Genomic DNA, 20,342 nt, shown 5'->3' with positions numbered 1-20,342 from the left:
GAACCCAAGGTTACCATCTGCTATGGAGATGGGTCAGCCTGGGTTGTGTGAGATCCTGTGAGAAAAGAAATTGGGAAAGGACCCGATTGGCTCTCACTGCTGTGTTCTTTTTCTCCCTCTCCTGCTCGCACGCACGTGTGGCGTTCTCAGCCTGAGACCGTCGGTTGTCATTCTTTACTGCAGCTGTACTAAAAGTGTTAGTAAGTGATTAAATGTTAAGATCTAAAAAGCAGAAGCCTAAGCTAACTGTAGTAAGAACACAAAACAGGTTGATTCTTATGGGATGTGTTAAAAAAAAAAAAAAAAGCCCAGCATTGGAGGCCCCAGGTGTCTCCTGGAAAGCAGGGATGCAGCCGAATCACCAAGGGCTGATTACTGGCCTGTGGGGGAGGAAGCAAGACGCAACATCATCCTCCAGCCTGCAGGAGAGGGCAGGATTGTCTCCTGGACACAGCATGCTCATCACCTCACTCACACAGGACTCTGGCAGCACAGCCTGTGTCTCTAACATGGCTCTTTTCTGGGAAAATGAATTCACCTGAGATCCACACACAATTGAGGTGCCCTTTGATAGCAGTAACATAAGGCTTCAAGAGCAGCTCATGACATAGGATAGAAGATGAATGGTTTTTAAAGCACTTAATATAAAAGATCTCAATAGCATGAGAAATTGCTCACTATATTTTAAACTTCAAAATGATGTACTATAGTTCTACTTGAAGAAATCAACCAGATTGACATAAAGCTGTATATAATGTTTGTTTCAAGGTTGTTTAAAATAGTAAAAAAAAAAAAAAAAAAAAAAAAAAAAAAAAAAAAAGAATTAAAAATAACTCAGATTTTTAACAGTGATAGATTAAGTGAAAAATCTGGAAATGGCTGTAGTAGCATAAACCAATATTTTCCAATACTTAGAAGATAAAGGGAGGATAAGAAATTTAAGGTCATCTGCTACAGACTGAATCCAAAGCCAGCCTGAGCTACGTGAGATATTTATGTGTGAGTGCTCTATCTGCATGTATACCTGCACGCCAGAAGAGGGCACCATACCTCGTTGTAGATGGTTGTGAGCCATCATGTAGTTGCTAGGAATTTAACTCAGGGCCCCTGGAAGAGCTGACAGTGCTCCTAACCATTGAACCATCTCTCCAGACCCCTAAAATGTGTAGCCCAGGCTGGCAGCTAACTGGTGATCCTCTTGCCTCCGCCTCCTTCAGCAAATTGTACAGGTGTGCACCACCACAACTAGTCAGACTGTCTTAAAACAAAAAGGTGGAGTCCTGGGTAGTTCTTACCTTTCATTCACCTACTTTTCTGAAAAGAACATTTTTATTTTGCTTTGCTTTTGGTTTTTTTCCCCCCCAGGGGGAAAAAAATCTAAGAAAACTTCCAAATACACCAAAAGTAGAGCTAGGAATATATAACTCCTGAGAGGCTCAGCTAGACGTTTTTTTCCAGTTGTCTCTGTTCCTACCCCACCCTTTGAGACAGGGCTGAAGTATTTTAAAATAGATTCCAAGCATCACATTATTTAACCTATAAATGCTTAAACATGCCTATCTGATAGGGACCCTCATCAGAACATAATGCGCGTGCCATTACAGCATCTAACGACATCGGTTTATTCCTCCTACCCATCCATAATGGCCTGCGAGGTCTGTCTTTGAACCAGCTTTGAAATGGAGCCCACATCTTTGTGCTTGGCAATGAGTCTCTTGGTTCTCTTCTGTCCCAAGCATTTCTTCCTGCCTTCCCTCCCTCCATCACATGCACTTCCCAGAAGGCAGGCAGGAGAACTTAGTAAGTTAGGCTGACAGTGGTTGCTCTCTCTGGGGAGGAGAGTAGGGCTTGGTTAATGTGAGCTCTTCAAAAGTGACCAGTGCCAACTGATCCCAGCACTCAGGAAGCAGAGACCAGGTGGATCTCTGTGAGTTCAAGGCCAGCCAGAGCTATGTAGACCCTGTCTTTAAAAAAGAAGAAAAAAGCCATAATTACTCACACTACCAGGGCAGCACTGGGCGTGAGTATGTCTCCAGGGTATTTGCAGCCCTCTCTGCTTAAGGCGTGCTTACAGAAACAAACATTGTATTTTCTGTACAGTAAATTAAATGCCAGTGTGTATTTAAAAACAAAAACGTTTGTTCTGGCTGCAGAGCAGTGGCAGCAGGTGTGATGAGAAGAGGCCTAATTGTGACTTACCTCTGCAAAACCAGCAGGACTTTCTCGTGGAGAGAGAGATGCCACGGATGGCTAAATAAAGCTTGGCATTTGGTGGTGTGAGGGAAGGAGTAGGCTGGACTTGAATATTCAGGAGGGTGAATGTGGTAATGGAAAGGGCTGAGCACCAAGCCTGGGATGCTTCAGCATTCGGAGGGAAGGAAAGAAGAAGGGACAGAAGAGCCAGAGCCACAGCCATCGAGAGCAGGAAAGCCTCCCATGTCCACTGGTTATCTGGAAGCAGCTCTGGGAGGGGGCAGTTTTCAACCACACGTCAGATGTTAGCACAGATTCTCCCTCTTCTGTGTTGTCTTTTCTCGCTCACTTTAAAAGCTGTGTGTGAAGTGAAGGTTATCTAAAGAAACGTTTCAGTGAGTTTTAACTGCACACAGAGTAAAATATAAACCTATTCTAATAAAAAAAATAGAACAAAAAGGGGATTCCTTAATGGCTGTAATATTTATGTGTCTTGTAAAAAGTCTGAATTCCACCTCCCCGTGGCTCACCAGTCTCCAGCTTTTGATCACCTGCCACGTGTCAGTTGAACAAAAACCTGAGACTGCAGCTGAGTCCTGAGCTCAGCAACAGGCTTCATAATCATGCAGAGTTAACCAAGTGGAAGGTTCCGTCGCTCTGAATCCGGAGGCTTGGGTTTGAATTTACCGATTCCTGTGCTTTGGCCAGTACCATACTTTACAAAGTCCTTCAGCCACAGTTGATGGGGGGATTGTGATCTTTTTTGCTGGTGGTTTAAGATGGGGTTGCCAACCCCCTTTTCAAGTTAAAGAACATTCCAGTTATTCACAAACCTTGAGACTAACAGGCCTTTACACTTTGCCTGGGCCTGGTGGTTGTTTTAAAGCATTTATTTTTAATTTTCTCTTGTGTGTGGTAATTGTAAGGAGATCACTTGTTTGTTTACTTCAGTTCTTAAACATGTAAATTGTTTTAATTTAAGCTCTGTTTAATCTTGTAGTTGCTGGAATTCTCACCTTTATAGGGCTGTCTAGAAGCTAGCTGTCTTCAAGCTTCCCGCCTTGAGAACAGAAGTTACCCTTTAACTCTGTTGGCGACACCGAGGGGTTTGGGGGCCAGTTCTCTGCTGATTCCTTAACTTACACTCCGAAGATACGTTGTCACAGAATTGATGCAGAGTGACCTACATAAAATTATCGTCTCTCCTCAGCCACTCAGCTCAGATCATGTCAAAGTTTTTCTTTATCAGATTTTACGAGGTAAGATTTCTATTTATCAAGAAAAGGACAGCATGGTGGTATAGATGATTCATTTTGCTCTTTATTTGAACTTTACTCTGGCCTTCCAAGCCTTCCCCCAACCCACTTTGACTTGTTTCAGCCAAAGTTTTTTCACTATTTTTATATTGATGTTAAGAGGTGTGGGGCTTAGAGGTGCTAGGTATTGAACTTGGATTCTGTCACATCCTTGTCTGTTAATAAGAGGCTTTTATGGTGGCCAAATGTTTTTTGGGTTTTTTGGTTTTTTTGTTTGTTTTCCCATTCGGGCACAGAAGGCAGGCAAGTGGGTTAATCTAGGAAGGCAGGTAAACAGAAGTTTGTCATAAATCGTACTAACTGCCTTTAGCTCTTCACAGAGTATGGCATCAGATAACTAAGTTAAAAAGTGACTGTCCGCCTGGTCTACAAAGTGAGTTCCAGGACAGCCAGGGCTACACACAGAGAAACCCTGTCTCGAAAAAAATGTGACTGTCCTCTATGGAAGACATCCATCCTTCAAAACAATCATTGGTGAGCTTGTCCGAATATTGCCTGCCATAGCTGAGTCCTGCTCAATTCAACATGACCCTTACAACCCAAAGCAGAAAGAGAAGGCAGCAGAGACAGCAGCTAAATAAGGGACTGCCTGTGAAGAGCACAGACCTGACTGAGAAGCAATTTAGGCCAGTATGATTAATCCCTCCCTCCACTAGCCATCAGCTGTGTCCAGAGAGCTACCGTGACAAAGTTATTTAAAGATGAAACCACTTCCTTATCTGGTGAAGTACATTTTTTCACAGAATTAATAGAGTTAAATTCTACAAAGAAATTGAAAACCAACATCTTTCAAGGATCGAAACACAGATGGTATTATAACAACAAACAAGTTCACCACTGATAGATTTGTAGATATTCTGTGGTCGAAGGAAATGGGAGGAATTCTTGGCTCATTTACAGTTGTGAAGAATGTGTTTTACTACTGTTTGTTTGTTTGTTTGTTTGTTTAATTGATTTGGTTTGGTTTTTTGGAGACAGGGTTTCTCTATGTAGCCTTTGGCTGTCCTGGAATCGCTTTGTAGACCAGGCTGGCCTCGAACTCAGATCTGCCTGCCTTGCTTCTGCCTCCCCAAGGGCTGGGATCACAGGTGTGCGCTGCTGAGCCCAGTTTATACTTTATTTTAAAAAGAAATCAGTATACGATTGTGACTTACAGTGGTACTGAAGACCAGTCTTTTAAGATGTCAAAAAATATTTTGAGATGATTAAGTGCTTTCGGCTGTCAGTAGTGGCAAGTGCTGCTGACAGATCTGGGCAGGTCACTGAGTTTTGTCCTGTCACTGAAATGCTTATCCCTGGAAAGGTCTCCTGTAGGTTAATGGGAACTTCTTTGTTGGAGCAGGTTCAGAGTCACAGGCTGGGAGTATCACTAGCAGAACTCCGTCTAGGAGCCTCACTGAGGCTCAGGGATCCACTCGTGGGCAGCCTTAACTCACGGGCCTGGCAGGCTTACCTATGCTTCAAGCCATGTAATTTTTAAAATTATAGCCATTGTCTCTGGCATGCGCAAACCTTGTGACATTTTATTGCAACAAAAATAAGGTGTTTTGAAGGGGACTAACCCACGCATTTAGTAGTATTCTTTAGCTTTTGTTTAGGGGATAATTTTTAATCTTCTAGTTGGTTTTCATGTAAGGTTTTTCAAGTAAAAGGAATGAAGTATCTGCAATTAAATGTGTCTGTTGTTTCAGGTTTGAAATATCTCCATTCAGCTGGCATTTTACACCGGGACATTAAGCCAGGGAATCTCCTTGTGAACAGCAACTGTGTTCTGAAGGTAGCTCTTCAGTTATTTACTATCCTGGGAAATCAAATATCTGGCTCAAGAGCATCATTTTTCCTACTTCACCGGAAGTATGGAGAACACTTTTCTTCAGCCCCATCACTCATCAAAGCCGTTGGAACTAATTTGTGGTCTTGGCGCCCCACCCCCCACATGTTTTGCTTCTGTTTTCAACTCTACAACGAGAATTACAATGCCTCTAAAGAGAATGGCACTCTTTCAAAACCAGTATCCTTTCAGATTGCTCCATATTATAGGAAGTGTTTATCAGGAGGAGTTAGACTCTTAGCCTCTGCCTCTGTGACAGTGGGGGTGGCTTGGGAAGGTGTCTGCATCTTACACGGCTAACGTCACTGTACGCTGTTGCACTGCAGGAGCAAAAGGCAGCGCAGGCGTGCTTAAAAGGCATGCTGCGCACCTAGTGGATGTATTCCTACAATATGGTAGTCAAATCAATCCTCCCTCTCAGAGAAAATTTATATTTAATAATCCCCAAAGCTCAGTTTAGGCAATAGGAAGAGACCATGTCTCAAAATATAACAAAGCTGCACATGTGTTTGCATGATAGGAACCCCAGTGTTTCAGAAGTAAAGGCAAGATGTTAAAAAAACAAAACAACACCAAACAAGTGTCCCTAAATCTCAAGTCATCAACTTCATTTTTACTATTTTTCCTGGTTCCTACTGCCTGTTGTCCTTTGTTAGTTAAAAGAGACTCACTAACAGCAAAATCCACAGTGTGCATTGCTCATACCTCTAATCTACAAATATATTTTCCAAATTCCTGAATAGTGGGGTTCCATCATAGTTTTCCTCGTCAGAGAAACTAGAAATAGGGGCTGGAGCGGACTCAGTGGTTAGGAAAGTTTATAACTCAGGTTCCAGAGGATTCGCTGGGTTCCTGCATACATGTGGTACACATACACATAAATTTAAATGTTTTTTAGAAGAAAAACAGAAGCTGGCTGGCACATGCCTTTATTCCCAGCACTTGGGAGGCAGAAGCAATTGTATCTCTGAGTTCAAGGCCAGCCTGGTCTACAGAGTGAGTTCCAGGATAGCCAGGGCTACACAGAGAAACACTATAAGAAAAAAAGAAAAAGAAAAGAAAAAATAATTGAAATAAAAACTTAGGATTGCACCTTCTCTGTCAGCTAATAGAAGTTCACTTCCGGGTGGCCGATTCGTACAGAGCGCCAGGCTGCAGTGATTAACTTAGCATTTCAGCTGATCCAGTAAAACGGAAACAACTGATTTCTCAGTGTTGCCTCCTTACAAAATAATCAAGACTGTTAGTATTACATAAGTGTTGGCAGTTAAAGAAATATTAAAGCCAAGTATATAAATAAGTTTGTTTTTATTTTAAATGCTTTCTTTGAGCTGTGGATCAATTCTCCTTAAAAGCTGGTGGGCTGTGCTGCGTGTCAGTGACAGCCCTTCATTACGTCTGCAGAGAGCTTGCCCCTGTTAACTACAGCAAGATAAAGCACTTGCTATTGATGTTCTCCTTGAAAGTAGCTGATAACACGGGTTCGTTCTTTTGTTTCCAAAGGAAAATTAATTGCCCTAGAATCTTCCCCAGTGTTCCTTTTGTATGTCTGAGTTCCTCCTCCTGCCATTTCTTAATGTTTAAACAGGGCTTGTGATCCGCAACTGTATGTATTTATCCTATTTATTATTTATTTTGGAGGCAGGTCTCACTGTGTAGCCCTCACACAGTGAGGCCTGAAACTCACTATGTAGACCAAGACCAGAACCTGATCCCCATAACTCATTTTAGTTAAAAAATGTTTTTAAGACAGGCGTGGTGGTGCCCGCCTTTAATCCCAGCACTCGGAGGCAGAGGCAGGTGGATCGCTGTGATTCTGAGGCCAGCCTGGTCTACAAAGAAAGTCGAGGACAGGCAGGACTACAAGGGAAACTCAATCGAGTTTCCTTCTTCTCAGATATGTCTTTGTTGTGTAAGCAGGACACTGGGCTTGGTGGTGCATGCCTAAGATCCCAGCGCTTGGGAAGTACAGGACAGAAGATGAGGCGTTGAAGACCGTCCTCAGCTGTGTAGCAAGCTTAAAGCTGTGCTGTCTCAAAAATGAACGAAAGATGGCAGGTGTCTGCTTGATAATATCCTAACTGTCTTTTCTATTTAGATTTGTGATTTTGGATTGGCCAGAGTGGAAGAATTAGATGAATCCCGTCATATGACTCAGGAAGTCGTTACTCAGTATTACCGGGCTCCGGAGATCCTGATGGGCAGCCGGCATTACAGCAACGCTATTGACATCTGGTCTGTCGGGTGCATCTTTGCAGAACTACTGGGCCGAAGAATATTGTTTCAGGCACAGAGTCCCATTCAGCAGGTGTGATTGCACTTTACGGCTGCATTTGCTTTTAATTCTGCAATAGATTTGAAGGGAAAACCATCTTGCACACATCTTGAGTTTATTCATAATACTGTCTTAATTGACTTTTAGCAAATTCAGGTTCACTCGCAAGCCAGAAAGTTATAAAGTCAGAGATTGCAGAGGTTCATTCTGCAAGTTGGGAGCTTATTAGAGAAAGTGTTGACTTTACCACATGCAGTGGTGCATAGCAGCCGACTCAGCTCTGTAGTTGCGTAGGTACAGTCCTGAGTTGTTAGGAGGCATCTGTTCTTCCAGCTGAATCGCAATCATTTGAAAATGTATTTGATGACTTTGCATACTTCTCTGTGCACTTTCAGTGTTGATTTCTTCAAATCTGAATGTTTAGAAAAAAAGTTTGTTTTTATAATTGGGCTAAAATATTTAGATAAAGCTAGAACACCAGAAGATAATTAAAATTTAGCCATAAAAAATCATTTGCAAGCCAGGCATGGTGGCGCCCGCCTTTTTATTCCAGCACTTGGGAGGCAGAGGCAGGCAGATCTCTGTAAGTTCAAGGCCAGCCTGGTCTACAAAACTACAAAACAAGTCCAGAATAGCCAGGGCTACACAGAGAAATCCTGTCTCAAAAAGTCAAAAATTAAAAAAAAAAAAAAATAATAAATTAAAAATAAATAAAAATGAATAAGAGGGCTTGGGAGATGGCTGAGAGGTTAAGAGCACTGCCTGACCTTCCAAAGGTCTTGAATTCAATTCCCAGCAACCACATGGTGGCTCACAGCCATCTGTAATGAGATCTGGTGCCCTCTTCTGGCCTGCAGGTGTACATGCAGCAAGAGTACTATATGCATAATAATAAATAAATAAATCTTTTTTAAAAGAAGGAGAAGAAGAAAGGAGTTAGGGGAGCTGCAGAGATAGCTCAATGGTTAAGACCACTTACTGTTCTTCAGAAGACCTGAATTTGGTTCCCAGCATCCATGTCTGGTGGCACACAGTTGCCTGTAACTTAAGCTCAGAGGGCTCTAACGGCTCTGACCTCTGAGGGTACTTGCACTTAAGTACACACACATACACAAATAAAAATAGTAAAAAATAAGCCAGGCGAGGTGGCACATGTCCTTAATCCCAGGACTCGGGTGACAGAGGCAGGTGGATCACTGTGAGTTCGAGGCCACCCTGGTCTACAAAGCAAGTCTAGGACAGCCAAGGCTACACAGAGAAACCCTGTCTCAAAAAACCAAAAAACAAACAAAAAAATAATAATAATAATTTTTTAGGTTTGAAAACTAATTGAAGGCGGCATGGTGCACACACCTTGACTCCTTGTACTTAGGAGGCAGAGGCAGGTGGATCTTTATGAGTTTGAAGCCATCCTGGTCTACATAGAGATTTCCAGACCAGCCAGGGTTATATAGTGAGACCCTGTCTTTTAAGAAAACACAACAAACAAGAGAACTGTTTTGTTAAGAGCACTGGCTGCACCTGTGTGGTAGCTCACAACTGTCTGAACTGTCTGGCAGGAGTTCTGACGCACGCTGGCCTCCTCAAGCACTGCATACATTTGTTGCACAGACATACATGCAGAAAAAATACTCATAAAATAAAAACTGTTTAGAGCTAAGTGTGGTATCTCAGCGCTTGAGAAGGGGGTGGGGTTGGGGGAGTCTTTGTAAGTTTGAAGCCAGCCTGGTCCACATAACAGGTTCTAGTGAAGTCTGTAAGTCTGAGCTTTCCAGCCTTGCATAGCCACTGGGTAACTAACTCTCCAGTTGTCATCAGTGTGTTTGGGGTAAAGGTCATGACAGGAACCGGATACCACATACAGAAGTAGTCTAACGTGTATGTGAAGTAGTCATTTATTTCCTCTTACATTTTCTGTCTTAGAGAAATAAATGCACTGAGCACCTGTGCAGCCGACTTCATCAAAGTGTTCCTCTTCCGTGGATCTATCCCACTTTAGACAATTTTCTGGGTTACCCGTCAGGTGGTCATGTCCTTGTGCCGTGAGTGTAGTTGTTAGAGCCCTGCCAGTTGCCACACTCCCTCAGAAAGCTGCCCAGAGGTCTCACCTGCAGTGGAAGGCAAGCTTCTCAAGCACTTCCATTACCCGGATACTGGTGCTGATGGCTGCTCTGTGGATGAGATGAGTGTAGAAAGTGGTGATCTCCAGACATGAATTTCCCGTCCTCGGGGGATCCAAATGAAATATTGCTGTTAATTAGGTCATGGAGTCAGAACAATTTCAGCAGCAGAAAATTGGTGAGGTGTTTTGCTACCTACAAAGGCTGGTTTACAGGAACACCATTGTATCAGTCTTTTATCATGCCCAGCTAGATTTGTGTGGCATTATAGTTTTCTAAGCTCCACATTTTTTGGCAATGTAAAAGATTTCTAGAATGTAACAGGTATGTGCTAGTCCCAACGTTAAGTGCTCAGCCTGTATTTCAGGCGGGAATGCTTTGGATGTTTATCATACTGCATGTATCTGATGCATAGATTAGCCTCTTAGCTTAAATCCATTTGAAGCATTAAAATCAATTCATTAACTGTTTGAAAAGAATAGTCCTTAGCCACTGTCTGCAAAGATTATAAATGCAGTAGTCTTAAATCAGTGGGGCATACCGACACGGACCCTGACGTTACTCTAGTGTTCAAACACTACACTTTCCATGGATGTAGCCCAGCTTGGCCTCAAACTCACAGTGCTCCAGTCTTAGCCCCACAGGTTACAGAATTACAGGAACATACCACCTAACCCGATTTAAAACAGAACAAAACAAAAAGGCCAGAAAGTACAAGAAAGGGCTCTTATCAGAGCTTACTTGAAGTTTTTGTGGTTCTTAGATTAAAAAAAAAAAAAAGCATTCATTTGCAACTCAAGTGTAATGAAAAGTTGTTTCTGTGAGCTACTGTCAACCTGTATTCCATGTTCCCTTGCAGTTGGATTTGATCACAGATCTGTTGGGCACGCCATCACTGGAAGCAATGAGGACGGCTTGTGAAGGTGCTAAGGCACACATACTCAGGGGTCCTCATAAACAGGTAAAGAGGTAAAGAGGGGAACAGGCTATCTCTGGCAGCTAGCTGTAAGAGAAGCATTTCTATCCTAGACATGTTGCTTATAGGTTTCAGATAGCTTTTATATATATAGACACGTATATACAAACAGATACCCAAACGTAAGATCTCTGTTCTGTGTATATGACCACAATAGAAAATGGCATGTGGCCATGTGTAGTACCATAGGAGAAAAATGCTCCTGTTTTATGTTTTTATAGTACCATTGCTTATCAGTGACAAGTGACCTCTTGGTGGTTTCCTGGTTTATCAGTGTGTCGGGAGAAAGCTTTGACCTCAGTGCATGTGAGTTAAGATACCCTGTTCAAACCCTGAGCCCAAATAACTGGTACCTCTTTGCCTTGCAAGGGTGTAAAGTAGTCGCTGTTGTACTCTTACTGCTAGTGTCAAATCAGTCCCAGATGTGGCTACAAGAGGAAATGACTGCCTGATTCTTTTCTTTCTTTCTTTGTTGTTATTGTTGTTGTCGTTGTTGGTTTTTTGAGACAGGGTTTCTCTGTTACACAGAGCCCTGGCTGTCATGGACTCTTTTTGTAGACCAGGCTGGCCTTGAACTCAGAGAAATCCACCTGCCTCTGCCTCCCAAGTTCTGGGATTAAAGGCGTGCACCATCACAGACTGCCTGATTCTTAATAGTCAGTATTACTTGCCACCAGCCAAATCACTGCTGAAGCCAGGATGGTGTTTTTGTTTTTGTTTTGTTTTGTTTATGATTTATTTATTTATTTGTACAGTATTCTGCCTACGTGTATGCCTGCAGGCCAGAAGAAGGCATCAGGTCTCATTACAGATGGTTGTGAGCCACCATGTGGTTGCTGGGAATTGAACTCAGGACCTTTGGAAGATCAGCCAGTACTCTTAACCTCTGAGGCCATCTCTCCAGCCTACCAGGATGGTTTTTTATCTCTACTCTCTTGATTAAGCAGTATTTTCTGCAAACATTTTCCTAATCCCCTTTACAGAAAATTTAACGATGTGAAGGGTGAATAAGGAAAATACTTTTCCTAGGAACAAGAAACAAGCAGAGTCGATAGGGTTTGAGCAGGACAAGCCAAGGCTAGTGTTCTCAGCATTGCCCTGGTTTCTTAATAATTAAGAAGTAATGCATGCAAGGAGAGCATAGAATAGTGTCTGTCACATACAGAACACTTACTAAACATTAGCTATTAAGATTAACACTAAAAATAGTAGGAAAGGCTATGCTTTTAAAAATTGTGCCTCTCTATAATCTCCACCCTGTGGAAGCTGAAGAAGAAACATCCACAGTTTAAAGGCAGCCTGGGCTGCATCTCAAGACCCTGTCAAAAATAAATAAAAAAAATAACAAACATATATTATGCTAGGTGTATAGGCATATACCTTTAACATGGGAAGTCCCATGCCAGCCAAGAGTGCATGGGGGAACCAAGTGTCTCAGGAGGAATAAAGTGACCAAGCACTAGACATATAAAGATAGTTTACAGAAAATCTAGTATTATGTCCAGCATTTTAAATAAGAAAACCACATTATCTCAGTTGATATAGAAACAGCCTTTGCTTTAGTCTCTTTTCTTACTTCACCTAATAAAGGGTCTTTATAAAGTTAACTGAGAAGTTTTAAGTGAATTCCCCCTTACGATAATGAACAAGGCAGGATGAGATAAAACACAATAGGACTTACATAAAGTCAAATGCATGCACACTGCTGACTTTCAGAAAAGATTCCTGCTTATACTCAGCGAGGTTTTTATTGCTGACAGGAGCCCTTCATGCTCCATCTTATTACATCTACTGTAAGTTATTTAGTAGAAGAATATATCTAGATTTCAGGTGTGCTATTTTTAATGTCTGTATGCCTGTGCCTATTCATATATTGCTGGTATGTGTAGGTGGATATACATGTACGTGTAGGTATGAGTTCATGTAGAGGCCAGAAGACAGCCTCAGATGTCATCCTCAGAATCTCTGGTCTACCTCACTTGAGACAGCGTTTCCACCTGAACTCCCCTCTTAGGCTAGACTGACTAGCCACTGTGCAGAGGGCCTCCTTCTGTCCCCACCCAGGTCCTGGGGTTTGTGCTCAGATCCCTGTGCTTGCAAAGTGGAGTTGTTGTGCCAGTCTCCTGAGGGACATGTCTAAAAACTCATTTGCTTTCAAGTTATTAAAGAAATGATATATAAATGTTAAGCATGAGGATGGCCAGACAAAACATACAGAGAACATGGATGTGAGCCTCTCAGAGAAGAGTCAAAGTGACAGATGGGTTTTAGTTAGAACTAACTAACTATTCTATTGCTTTGATAAACCCCAGGACCAAAAAAAAAGTGAAGAAAGGGATCATTTCATCTTATGGCCCCCAGGTCACGCAGTCCGCCACTGAGGGAGGGCAGGGCAGGAACTGAAGCAAATGCCACAGAGGAAGGCTGCTTACGGGTCTGCTCCCAAGCTCACATTCACCCATCTTTTTTATACCACGCAGAACCTGCCCAGAGTGGCACCACACACTGTGGGCTGGGTCCTCCCACATCAGCAGCAGTCAGAAAAATGCCACAGACATGCCCACAGGCCAGTGATGGAGGCAGCCCCTCCACTGAGCTCCTTCTTCCTAGGTGCATCAGGTGGCATTAGCCAATCACACTAATCTTTTTTGGCTTTTCAGGACAGGGTTTCTCAGTGTAGCCCTGGCTGTCCTGGAACTCTCTCTATAGACCAGGCTGGCCTCCAACTCTCAGAGATCCACCTGCCTCTGCCTCCCTGAGTGCTGAGATTACAGGCATGGAGCACTGCGCCTGGCCACACTAATCTTTTAGTTATTATTTAAGCTTTTAACCAACTACTCCAAGTTAGATAAAAAATTATTTTTTTAGTAATAATTGCTAACAGCAATTAGAGGTTTTCTATGAATCTGTTCTGAGACATATCATAAATACTTTTTATATTCTACTCATAAAATACTTTTATTACTACTATTACTCTTTTTTGTCCGTGGAGGATGGAAGATTACCAGCATTAAATAATAGTATGCTTTAGGTTATAAACCCAGTCTTCAAAATTAAGTTTCTTTCTTCTTTTTTCCCCCCTTGTTTCTAAAGTAAAAATGGTTTATTCATGACCGTACACAAGAAGCGAAGTGTCTCATCACAGACGGCATGTCCAGCCCTCTGGAATCTTCATTCCTTTGGTGTACAAGAGAGAATGTAGGGGAAGCCAGGCAATGCTAAGGCAGTAAAGATGAGGAATGGATCTCTGTTTAGTCATCTTCACAGGGACAAACTAGGGGTCTAGTAGTTGCAAGCTGATTCTCCAGACTGGAGTTTTGTTTTGTTTTTTTATTAGATGGAGAAGTTTATTAAATGAGCATGGGGAGAGAAGGAAAGGGGGAAGACAGGTACACCAGAGAGGGGGGAGAGGGAGAGAAAGGAAGGAAGAGAGAGGTAAGAGAGTTCTCTAGACTGTTAAGTGGGGGCACAGGTAAGGCCATTTCTGGGTGCTCCACTATGCTAAACCCTCAGTCATGTCCACCGCATAGGAACAGTAGCACCTACAGTCACCCTTGGTATCTTGCTGCATGTAATCAGGGACTTACTGTACTTCCTCTTGAATTCATGTCTGCTTGTCAACATGGCCCCTCACTTTGTAAGACCATGCTTCTAATCAGGACCTTGTCTGGATTCCCCTTGCCCTTCATGAAGTCACACAGCCAATCAGCAAAGAACAGTGGCTTGTTCTGTATGCACTGGACCAGGTTCAGGAAGGCTGTTACTCTTGTACCTTTTGAACGCTTTCTAGAGGTGGTACACAGTGGTCTTGGTCATGGTGCTTATCCACTTCGGGACATCAGTTCCATTGGTCTTCTCCCCAGCATCATAGAGCTCCCAGGCATCCTGGTCAGTCAGTTCGTAGTCACTGACTGTACCATTGTCTGCTCTTCTTCCCTTGGCAAGGGCACCCCTCAGCTTGAAGAAGTTTCCAAGTGTGTTGGAAATGATGTCCTTCTCCAGATTGGTCTTGTATGTCTCCTAACACAGTCTGTTAATCTCCTGCAGCTCCTGGTTGGTTCTTGAGCAGATGATCTCGATGAGGGAGTCCTCAGTCAGTCCCCAGGCCCTTCACGGAGGCTTTCAGTGCAGAAGCGTCGTACTGGGCAGGTGTCTTCAGTAGGCCAAAGTCACCGTCTCCAGGTAGCCAGATAAAGCTGACTTCAGCGCGGATAGGCGAAGGCAACGCCCTATCTCTGCACGTTGCTGTGGCTAGTCAGAATGTTGACAGTGGTGACCTCATCCATTTGTTTGGTCTTGACAGCCGTCTCAAGGTTCAGCATATCCCTCTTAAAGTTGGTGTAGGCTTTGATTGACCCATAGGCACTTGGGGGTGTGGAGCGGGCACCCTCCAAGCTGAGCTTGCACAGGATTTTGTGGACAGTAGACATTTTTTTTTTAAGTTGGTTCCAGCCCCTAGCACTGAGAGTTGTCTCCAGAAATAAAATAAAGTTTCTTAACTGAGCATAGAGATGCTAATCTGTAATACCAGCACTCAGGAGGCTGAGGCAGGAGAGTGTGTAGACACAGCCAACTGAGAAAAGTGAGTGGCCAGCTTTCTTATTCTAAATAATAATATCAGGGAAAAGTGGGGAAAGGGTTGCGTGTGTTGGCCTGGCCATCCCATTGCCTGTCTCTTGTGGGATTTAGGCTTTGAATCCATCCTGGGGCCAGGCTTGGTCCTCAAAAAATGCTGTTACTCAGCTGGCTAGGTCTGAGTGAGATGGCTATCTGTGAAATTGGTAGAATGAAGTCAAGCCAACCAAACCACTGGGTTTGAGAATGAAAGAATGGTTCACTGTAAGGCAGGGCTACTTGGCAGGCAAAAGCACTATATAGTATTTTTTATTGTATTGTCTTTCTTACAACTCAGAATCTTAGTAAAGAAAGGCTTACCTTAGTAAAACCAATCCTGCTCCCATGTCTGCCCTTCAGCAGACTCAGAGGGTACTTGAGTTTGTTCAGGTGGAGGTTTCTTTCATGTGACCCCAGAGTGGCATCCTGCTATCCACTGTATACACTGCGTCCTCAGTCAATGTGGTGACTGATTCACGGGCCCTTGGCTGCCAGCTAAAGTCTAGACCTCTTGAGAGTTGGTTGAGTACTACAGGAGCACTCACCAGAGACACTTGTTCAGCCAGCCGAAGGCAACCATAGCAAGAGCCACGTCACCTAGCACGTAAACCTCACACCTACCTTACTTTCCACATTTGATGTCTATAACTTTCCATGTAGTCAAAGGTCTTCATCTTTTTTCCCCATCCTTAAGCATGTTGGGTCTTCCTTCTTGCCAAAGCAGCCACCTTATTTTCATTTATCAAGATTTTTGTAATCTGACCTATTATTGTACTGTTGACGTACACTGACCAGGTATGCTGCTGGAAGTTAATGAGAATTGTCCATTTTGAATTCTGATGAATGCGAAGGAACTCAGTCCGTTTGAGTTTAGACATTTGTTCTCTTTTATTCTTATTCTTTTCTCTCTCTCTCTCTCTCTCTCTCTCTCTCTCTCTCTCTCTCTCTCTCTCTCTCTCATCTTTTGGATCTTTGTTGGTTTGGTTTGGTTGGTTTGAGCTGGTTTGAGCTCACTGTGCAGCCCTGACTGGCCTGACACTAACTATGTAGACCAGGCTGGCCTTGAACTCCCAGAGATCTTCCTGCCTCTGCCTCTTGAGTGCTGGGATTGAGGCCTGCACCTCCACACCCAGCTTACAACATCTTTCTGAGCTGACAAATTATCTTGCTATAAATTGACTCTATTCAATATCCATATGCAATACATAAAGGATTAACTGAGTTTTTCTCTTCCCATAGCCATCTCTTCCTGTACTCTACACCCTGTCCAGTCAGGCCACACATGAAGCTGTTCACCTACTTTGCAGGATGTTGGTCTTTGATCCAGTAAGTAGTGCTAACTTTCATTTTTTATTTGTTATTTTGTATGTTTGGATCTTGTCCTTGCATGTACATATATGTATATGGATGCCTGGAGCACTCAAAGATCAGATGAGGTCATCAGATCCCCTGACGTGAAGTCACAGGTGGTTTGTGAGCCACCATGTTGGTGCCAGAGTCTACATCCTGGTCCTCTGCTAGAGAAACAAGAACTCTTTTTTTTTTTTTTTTAAAGATTTTTTTATTTTCTATATATCTGATGTAGACATGTAGGCCAGAAGAGGGCATTAGATCTCATTATAGATGGTTGTGAGCCACCATGTGGTTCCTGGGAATTGAACTCAGGACCTCTGGAAGAGCAGACAGTGCTCTTTTGTTGTTGTTGTTGTTGTTGTTGTTGTTGTTTGTTTTTGTTTTGTTTGTTTGTTTTTGTTGTTGTTTTTTTGGGTTTTTTGTTTTGTTTTGTTTTTTGTTTTCGAGACAGGGTTTCTCTGTGTACCCTTGGCTGTCCCTGACCTGCTTTGTAGACCAGGTTGGCCTCGAACTAGCAGAGATCCACCTGCCTCTGCCTCCCGAGTGCTAGGATTATAGGGGTGCGCCACCACACCTGGCTGCAAACAGTGCTCTTAACTGCTGAGCCATCAATGGCTCCAGCCCCTATTTTTACATTTATTAAACAAATTTTAGAATAGTATTCTAAGGGAGGCAGCCTGGCTTTGACTAGCCTGGCAGTATAAACAGTGACTGGAAATGATAAGCTTAAACCCCTACTTTGTGTTTGGTGCTGTTATTACATGGATGTACATGGAGCACCTATCCTTAGACTTAAGCTAGAGAAAGAGCTAGAAGGCATCACCACTCTTATCATCTCGATATTTGTAAGAGTTGGACACCAAGTTAAATCAAGAGGGAAGAACTCTGTCTTGAAAAACAAAAAAAAGAGAAAAGAAAAGAAAAATCTCTTATTGAGCCAGGTGGTGATGATGCACACCTTGCTGGGAGTCGATGCAAGCAATCTCTGTGGTTCGAGGCCAGCTTGGCAACACAGTAAAAGTTCCAGGATAGCCACGGCTACACTGCACTGTGATGTCTGCTATTTATTTATTCATCCAAAAATTATTTATCATTCATATCTGTTCCAGTAATTATTGTCAAAGAAGATTCAAACAGAAACATTTCAAAAATAAAATGTACTTGATAAGATACAAAGACAATACAAGACACAATAGGTATTTAAAGGGTTTTTTTAAAACCCACACAATTACAGACAGTAAGGTTACCTTGCTCTGTGGTAAGGGAAAAACATCTTTCTACTTAATAATCAGATGCACATAACTATCTTTAGACAAGACCATAAGAAAACTTAGGGGGATGGGTGTGGTTGCATATGCCTTTAATCCCAGCACTTGGCAGGCAGGTCTCTGAGTTCAAGGCCAATCTGGGCTTTGTAGAAAAACCCTGCCAGAGACAGACAGAGAAATTAGGGCAAAATCTGTGGGTTTGACCCAGGCATGATGATGTAGACCCATAAACCTAGTCTCACTTACAGGGTGAAGATGAGGTCTCAAGGTCCTCTTTAGCCACCCTAGTAAGATGGGGTAGCCCGTGGCCTCAGGAACCCCAAGACCTGAGGCTGTGTGGCATGCTTCACATGTTCAAAGTGGGCAGAGTGTCATTCTCCTTCTGTCTCCCGTTGTACCATCCTTGAGTCCTGTAAGATCCACTTTCCCTTCATGGTCCACTGAGCACTGAGGACTGGTGATTTTTCTTTAATTTGTTGCTGGAATTTAAAGTTTATGGGTCTGCTGGGCGTGGTAGTGCAGGCCTTTAATCCCAGCACTTGGGAGGCAGAGGCAGGTGGATCTCTGAGTTTGAGGACAGCCTGGCCTATAAAGAGAGTCCAGGGCAGCCATGGCCAAACAGAGAAGCCCTGTCTCGGAAAAAATAAAAAAATAAAGTTTATGGATCAGGGCCTAGAAAGATGGCTCCGAGGTTAAGAGCACTAGCTGCTCTTCCAAAGGTCCTGAGTTCAATTCCCAGCAACCACATCGTGGCTCACAACCATCTATAATGAGATCTGGTGCCCTCTTTTGGCCTGCAAGTATACATGCAGGCAAGACACAGTTATAAATTATAAATAAATCTTACCAAAAAAAAAGAAAACCTATTTTTAAAAAAAAAAAGTTTATGGGTCAGTAAGCCTGGTGGTGTGGTATACTGACTGTTCTGACCAAAAGGCAAAAGATAGGCCACCACTTTTGGTCTCAGCTAGCACTCAGACTGCTCCCTCTGCTAACTCTTACAGTTTGGGGGTGTGCTTTGCCCTGTCCTTCTTTGTTCAAAGTGAATAAAAGTTGTTAGGAGCTTTCTAAAGTTGCCAGCATGCTCACATCTCTAAATCACACTGCTCCAAAGTGTAGCCTGTCATCTCAGATACAGAGAATTACATATTTAAGTGTCATGATATTTGTTATTTGGGTCCCTGTGTACATCTGTTTCTAGGTGGGAACTTTGCAGATTTTTAGTAGAAGAGCATTTCCAAGTGACAGTCAGTATATACTAAGTCTCCGCCCTCGATTGTCCCCCTTTGCCCACAGGTTGTGTATATCAAGTATAAGCTGTGTAGTGTAACTCTGTCTTGTGAAAGACTCTACATGGACAGCATGCTTATCTGTAGTGTTAATGTGCTGGTCTCGAAATTCAATTTCAGTCGAAAAGAATATCCGCTAAGGATGCCTTAGCCCACCCCTACCTAGATGAAGGGCGGCTGAGATACCACACGTGTATGTGCAAGTGCTGCTTTTCCACCGCCACGGGAAGAGTCTATACCAGTGACTTTGAGCCTGTCACCAACCCCAAGTTCGATGACACCTTTGAGAAGAACCTCAGCTCTGTTAGACAGGTTAAAGGTGAGTGCCTTTTGACATCCAGTCAGACAAGGTGACCAGTGACATCTTGGATTACATAGCCAGGGATCCAGAGTCAGAGGCTCGCCAAAGCTGCCCGATGTCTTAGCTCAGCTTGCACATGGGAATGATGCCTGTGCAGAGCACGTGTGCATGTTAAGGGAATGATGATTTAGCATTCTCTCCAGGGGAAGACCAGCCAGAGGAATGGAGACTTTGTTCCTATTCCAAGTTGTGATGAGTGACTCAAAATATATACATATGACATTTTTTTTTTCCAAAAAAGTCCGCTAGCGAGAATGGTGGTGAGCAAAGGGAGTCCTGAGTTCCCTGAAGCTTTGTAGAGGATCACGCCCTGCCTGGGGTAGAGGTTTGAGGGGATCTTGGAGGTGGAAGGCCCTCCCCGCTGGTGGAGCTTTCAGCCTGGTTTTGTCTCTTTAGCAACAGCCATCGTTTTGGCTTCAGAAAAAGTAGAACTTGGTTCAGACTGACAGAGTGTGTATGTGATGTGACTGAGCTGGCAGGCTGCTGTGTTCAGACGCTGTGGGAGCCGGGGGTCCACGCTGGCTGTGAGAGCTGGGATCCATGCTGCCAGCTCCCTGTTGGCAGTGGAGGAGACGGTGTCTGTTGTCTCTGCAGAAATCATCCACCAGTTCATTCTGGAGCAGCAGAAGGGAAGCAGAGTGCCCCTGTGCATCAACCCGCAGTCCGCGGCCTTCAAGAGCTTCATTAGGTAACTATGGCTCCCCGCAGCTCTCGCCTCAGACTCACAGGAAGCGTGTTGTCATTTG

At 43.3% G+C, this 20,342-nt stretch overlaps 1 protein-coding gene, 1 long non-coding RNA gene and 1 pseudogene across 3 annotated transcripts in view; 1 reads left to right on the top strand and 2 right to left on the bottom strand.

The window, feature by feature from the left end:
• The window catches only part of LOC311579851, a 140,881-nt gene that overhangs the window by 109,026 nt on the left and 11,513 nt on the right, over window positions 1-20,342 (bottom strand). The gene's annotated exons all lie outside the window — the stretch shown is intronic.
• The window catches only part of NLK (nemo like kinase), a 140,350-nt gene that overhangs the window by 115,734 nt on the left and 4,274 nt on the right, over window positions 1-20,342 (top strand). Inside the window, exons 4-10 of the mRNA XM_084750730.1 lie at window positions 3,346-3,452; window positions 5,201-5,286; window positions 7,439-7,648; window positions 10,595-10,696; window positions 16,565-16,651; window positions 19,356-19,554; window positions 20,191-20,284. Of these exons, the coding sequence (XP_084606856.1) occupies window positions 3,346-3,452; window positions 5,201-5,286; window positions 7,439-7,648; window positions 10,595-10,696; window positions 16,565-16,651; window positions 19,356-19,554; window positions 20,191-20,284 (885 nt within the window). The remainder of the gene's footprint in view (window positions 1-3,345; window positions 3,453-5,200; window positions 5,287-7,438; window positions 7,649-10,594; window positions 10,697-16,564; window positions 16,652-19,355; window positions 19,555-20,190; window positions 20,285-20,342) is intronic.
• LOC311579844 (annexin A2-like) lies at window positions 13,998-16,183 on the bottom strand (annotated as a pseudogene). Its single transcript has one exon. The product of its transcript is annotated as an annexin A2-like (transcript).

Source organism: Acomys minous (genome assembly GCF_964271855.1).
Source record: "Acomys minous genome assembly, chromosome: 12".
NCBI lineage: Eukaryota > Metazoa > Chordata > Mammalia > Rodentia > Muridae > Acomys > Acomys minous.
Note: the sequence above shows the minus strand (reverse complement) of the source record. Positions and strands in the feature narration are given on the sequence as shown.